The sequence below is a fragment of the Montipora foliosa genome, chromosome 11 (assembly GCF_036669935.1).
Source record: "Montipora foliosa isolate CH-2021 chromosome 11, ASM3666993v2, whole genome shotgun sequence".
NCBI classification, from domain to species: domain Eukaryota; kingdom Metazoa; phylum Cnidaria; class Anthozoa; order Scleractinia; family Acroporidae; genus Montipora; species Montipora foliosa.
The window spans coordinates 6784117-6789116 of record NC_090879.1 but is presented as its reverse complement, the minus strand read 5'-3'; the positions used below and the strand labels follow the sequence as shown (position 1 = coordinate 6789116).

The 5000-nt window shown below is 41.2% G+C and overlaps 2 protein-coding genes across 3 annotated transcripts in view; both read right to left on the bottom strand.

Annotated features, from left to right (window-relative positions):
- LOC137976615 (E3 ubiquitin-protein ligase DZIP3-like) overlaps positions 1 to 619 on the bottom strand; it is a 684-nt gene extending 65 nt beyond the window's left edge. Inside the window, exon 1 of the mRNA XM_068823987.1 lies at positions 1 to 619. This exon is cut by the window's left edge and continues 65 nt beyond it. Within this exon, the coding sequence (XP_068680088.1) occupies positions 1 to 619 (619 nt within the window).
- Positions 1 to 5000, bottom strand: part of LOC137976448 (NLR family CARD domain-containing protein 3-like) — a 42364-nt gene that overhangs the window by 35400 nt on the left and 1964 nt on the right. The window contains exon 1 of one of the 2 annotated variants that reach the window (XM_068823811.1): positions 1 to 40. This exon is cut by the window's left edge and continues 24 nt beyond it. The exons of the other annotated variant lie outside the window; for it this stretch is intronic. The gene's annotated coding sequence lies outside the window, so the exon portion shown is untranslated. Of the gene's footprint in view, positions 41 to 5000 lie in introns of those variants that run through there. 2 annotated transcript variants of the gene reach the window in all.

Sequence of the window (5000 nt, the reverse complement as noted above, 5' to 3'; positions counted from 1 at the left end):
TGGTGTTATCATCATCCTTTTTCCACTGCTTTAGTAATTCTCGATAGTGCTCCTCAAAATCAAGGTCCATGCACTCAGTCTTCAGTCGGCTGATCACACTGGCATAAGTTTTTCCAGATCCAAGGGCTAGCAATGCATTACTTATATACTGCCATAACATATTGAATGTTGCATCATCAACAGAAGCTTGGCTGGCATGAGCATAGACTTCATTTCTGTAATACTTGATTCTTGCTATGTTTGCCTCACAACTGTTATCACCAGGAAGAGGAAGCATGTCCCAGTTTCCAGTACTGGCAGGAGGACTGAAACCACATATATTTCGCAGCAATACCACCAGAAGCGTAATGTCAAAGCTGGCTGATGACACAGATGAACAAACAGTTGGGTAAAGCTTTCCCCACTGTGTGGGATTCACAATTTTTCTCTTTCTCAGTGACAGCAATTTAGGGTAATGTGCTGAAGTATTTGACAAAATCTTGTAAAGATCAGCTGGAGAATGTATTCTGTCAAAGGTATCGCGAAGGGCCTGAGATCCTACATCCACTAAAAGACGGCACAAACGGGCATAGTTTGTGCTCTCTCTTGTTGAGGGAAAGACTGCTGGACCAGATGCCATGTCCCAATCTGTTGACCATATAAATGTGCAAACTGACTGCGGTTCATTGTAATCTAATCATTCCTAAAAGCACGTAAGCAATGCAATATGGCATGCAATAGGTGTAGCAATTAATTACAGACTGGGTGAAATTGGGAGGGCATAATTAACCATCCTGCACAAGAAGAATTTAGCAAAAGGGATGTGTGCCTGTTTAGGAAAAATCAACTGATGGTACAGCCTACAGTCAGCCCAGTCATAGTGTCTTCCAGTAGTAGGCAAGCTGGCTATAGTAATAGGCAGGAGAGGCCTTCGGACTCTGCTGCCAAGGGCTGGAGAACCTTGCATAGTTTACAGTGATGAACAAAACCTTGAAACAACCTCATCCTGAATTAACCAAGTCTGACAAATGTGAATTAGAAGCAAGTGGCAGATATAGTGTTGTAGGCGGCCAAATAGCCGGCTGCCGGCACATTTTGACTACGTTGTACAGTATGCTTTACTTAACCTAATGACCCCTGGAAGACTTAACAGATGCCAGATAATTTTTTACTTGTCTACTGGGGGACTGTCCTAGGGCACCTCAAGGGTCAATGGGTTAACAAGGCGCCAGTATTAATGTCCGCTAGAAACCACAGAACTACCTCCAATAAAGTGCAAAATCATCAAAACAGAATATGACACCCTTCTTTTCAAAATCTTTCTCAAATAGTTACATTAGTGATCAACCTGTAACACAAAGACTAAACAAGATTAACTTGAGCACTCTATTGGTTATTGCTATGGTCCTTACTGTTGAAAAAAGGGTCAAATTAGCCTTGGGTTAGTGCTACAAAACCAGTAAATTAACTTGAAGTTAAAACAGACGCCATTCAGAGAAATGCGTGGCGTCCACATTTCTATAGTTTCAACAGACAAACCAAAATCAATAATGACAGGCCGAGAGACCCGCACTACAATATTTTATCTTTTCTCCTGCTCTTACCATTCCGGAAACAAAACACTACTTGTTTTTTAACATAATTTCATGTCAAAAATAGTTGCTTGCAAGTTTCAAATAGTTTCACAAGTTTATTTCACATAAACAACATTTAATGCCTTGGTGCACAGTAAGACAATAGACACAATTTGGGCATAATTGAGGGGCAGGGAATGTACTGGCAAGGCATGGATAATACCCACCGCCCGTATGAACCACTGGATGAGGGGTCTCGGCAGCTAGCCAAGGGGGTGTGTCACGCCTGTATTGCGAGGCGGGCATAGTTGCTAGCATAATTTCCTGGCGTCAAGTTTATCCCAGTCCAGCAAAATAAAAATATGCCCCCCGCCCCTCCCTAACAGGGCAGGTGCCGCAGGCAGCAATTCCATGCACATATTTTATTTAAGGGAACTATTAAAGTACATTGTACATGTAGGTTACAATAAAGAGAGAGAGGGATTAAACTCCTGAACAGAAAACAGAACAAGCTGAACTTTGAAAATGTCAAACCAAGAAGGCTCACATGGTGGGATTGAATGAAAGAGCCAAATAAGGTAATCACGCGATGGGAAGTCACGCTCTCCTCCCAGGTTGACTGCCCAGTATGTGTTTCTGGCATTAACTAACATCTATTTTATTCTAAAATATCATTTAATGCTTTAGTGCACAGCAAGGCGATAGACAAAACTTGGGCATAAGCAAGGGGCAGGGAATGTACTGGCAAAGTATGCATGAAACCAACCGCCTGTATGGACCACCAGAGGAGGGTCCTACAAAATTGTAGACGCCTAGCCGAGGGGGTGCCTCATGCCTGTATTGCAAGGTGGGCATACACTGTAGTTGCTGGCATATTAATGCACTGGGGCCAAGGTAAAGTGCAGACCAGAAATACATGTAAGCGTCCTAAAAACCGCGTGTGAAACGAGCACAAGAAAATTGCGCACACTCATCTGCGTTTATAACACGTGCATCAAAAATGCGCCTTCATCAAAGATAATTAGTATGTATGAATTGGCCCATTGTCTTTCCATTGTTTATGTTTTATTGTTAGTTTCGGCACAACACAATAGCGGTGTCAACAGTGAAGAGTTTGACAAAATTGCAAGGTGTGTTTCCAAGTGAAATGTACTCGCTTCCGCTGCTTGTTTAATTTCTGACATTTTAAAATTACTCTCGCTTCTCGCTGCATCAGTAAATAACATAATGAGGGAATAAATATTTCCCTGTGATTAAAATGTAAAACTGGGCCATTTTCCATTCGAAAGACATCTCTTTTGCCAACAATTAAAAATCGACGATTAGTCGATCTACAACAATATAAAATCGTGAAGCAAAACTTGAACGAACGGCGCCATGAAAAGCAGTAAAATCATTTTCACGTGGAAAGAGAAATAAGAAATATACATGTACTCATTTGCAAACAAAACGCCTTTTACGCCATCTGTAATACTCTGTTGAATATTTCAAAATGATTGTTTACATGCGTTCGAGAAATTTGCAAAGGCATCTACGGTCTTCAATACCGACAGTGTCCTTTTGACCAACGAGGCCGGTTTACTGTAAGATTCATTGGAATGCGTTCGGAGTTGAAAACAAATGCTTTACAATATCTGCTGCATCAATTGCTTTCTTTAGTTTAGTTTTACGGAGGACAATTACCGTGGGTTGGCTGGAGGTAAACGGAGTGAAACTTCAAAGCGTGACATCGAATTCAAAACCATGTGTGACAGAGAACATCGAATGAATTCAATTCAGTGCCGGCTGTTTTAATTTCTTTCAGTTATGCGTGCAACATATAGTATTGTTTGTTCAAATGGATGGTGAAGGCAGTGAAAAAAATCATTGAACAGAACGCACTTCCCTTTGGTCTGCTTTTACCATCATCTTTTGTTTAAGAGCCTGGAACCGCATGTTGACTTTCGGTAATCGGAGCCTCATGACGACCTCTGTCACGCCATTCACAGTATTTGAAGTTTGTGAAAAACTTGAGATGTTACAGAAACTCTTCAGTAGCGTTGCTTTCTTTTTTTGTACCCGAAATAATTAAGAGCGACAAATATTCGGGAAAGCACTTGCTCTTACAAACTTTTATTATATCTCTCAGATAGTACGCGCACTGTAATTGGCTAAATAAGCGGGCCGTATTCTACACTACAGCCCGCTGTACAGCCCGCTAAATTTAAAATTTCGACAAAACATCTTCTACCGAGTTTTTCATGTCATTTCTGTTGCATAAACTTGTACTGAAAACTGTTTGAATCTTGCAAGCAACTATTTCAAACTTAACAGCCAAGAAGATTTAGTTTTTGGGATTTTGGCACGGCATTCTTTGTGGCAGTTGAACCTTCCGCTTCACTTTGACTAGTTTCCTTGCCCGCGCGCCGGTTAACCTCAGAGATATAATAAATATCTTACTAACCTCGTTTTCTCGATCCGTACTGTAAGTTACGGATCCTCGTTTTTTCCCGTTGATTTATGGCCCACGCGCGAATAAATCAACGGGAAAAAACTTGGTCCGTAACTTACAGTACGGACTTCGAACTCGGTTAGTAAGAGGTATTTATTGCAAAGAATTTGTGGAAAGGTCAGAAACTACGTACGTCTGCATAATTATTTTTTCCGTTGACGGGCATCTTGGTATGTCAACAATCCAAACTCCAGTTTCGGCAACAAAAAGGTCAAAATAACGATCAGGGGTCAGCTACGGGATGACAAAAGTTCCATTGTGTTTGACATTCAGTGAATGCGAAAAGAAATTTAAACTTTGTTGGCACATTTCGAAACTCACAATGACCAGTTGACAATGCTCCTCAATTCAAATGTTCTGGTGAGTTGATCACAGGAATTAAATATTCATTTCATTGTCTGTCTACTGTTTCGTGGAACAATGAAAATCACAGCTAAATACGAGTTTGAATAACAAAAAAAAAAACCCGCATCAAGTGCCCATTTGCAAACACGCATTTAAAAACATGTGTGCGCAAAAAACGTGCGTGCGTTTTGCGTCTGCGTAGGACGCTTATTTCTGGACTGCACTGTAGAAAGGTCCAGCAAAGTAACAATATTCCTCCCTCCTAACTGGGCTTCAGCTCAGGGCAGAAGGGGTACTGCAGGCAGCAATTCCCCACTTAAAATGCCGAGATAGACGAGAAGTACCCTGTGCAAAGCCCATTTAGCGGTTTTCTCCCAACTTGACAGGGAGAAAGAACAACCCCATCTCCATGGGGTTGCAATGCCAAAAAGCAAACATTGCCCAACCCAAGGGTGAAAGAAGAGAAATGATAAGTGGAGATATGAGTCAAAATCGTGACAAGAGCATAAAGAACCCAAACCAATGGGCATTTCCTAGAGACTAGAGGGGAACAAAACATTTCTGGTAAAATACTCATTTACAATAGTGTAACATGAAGTTGAAAGCATAAA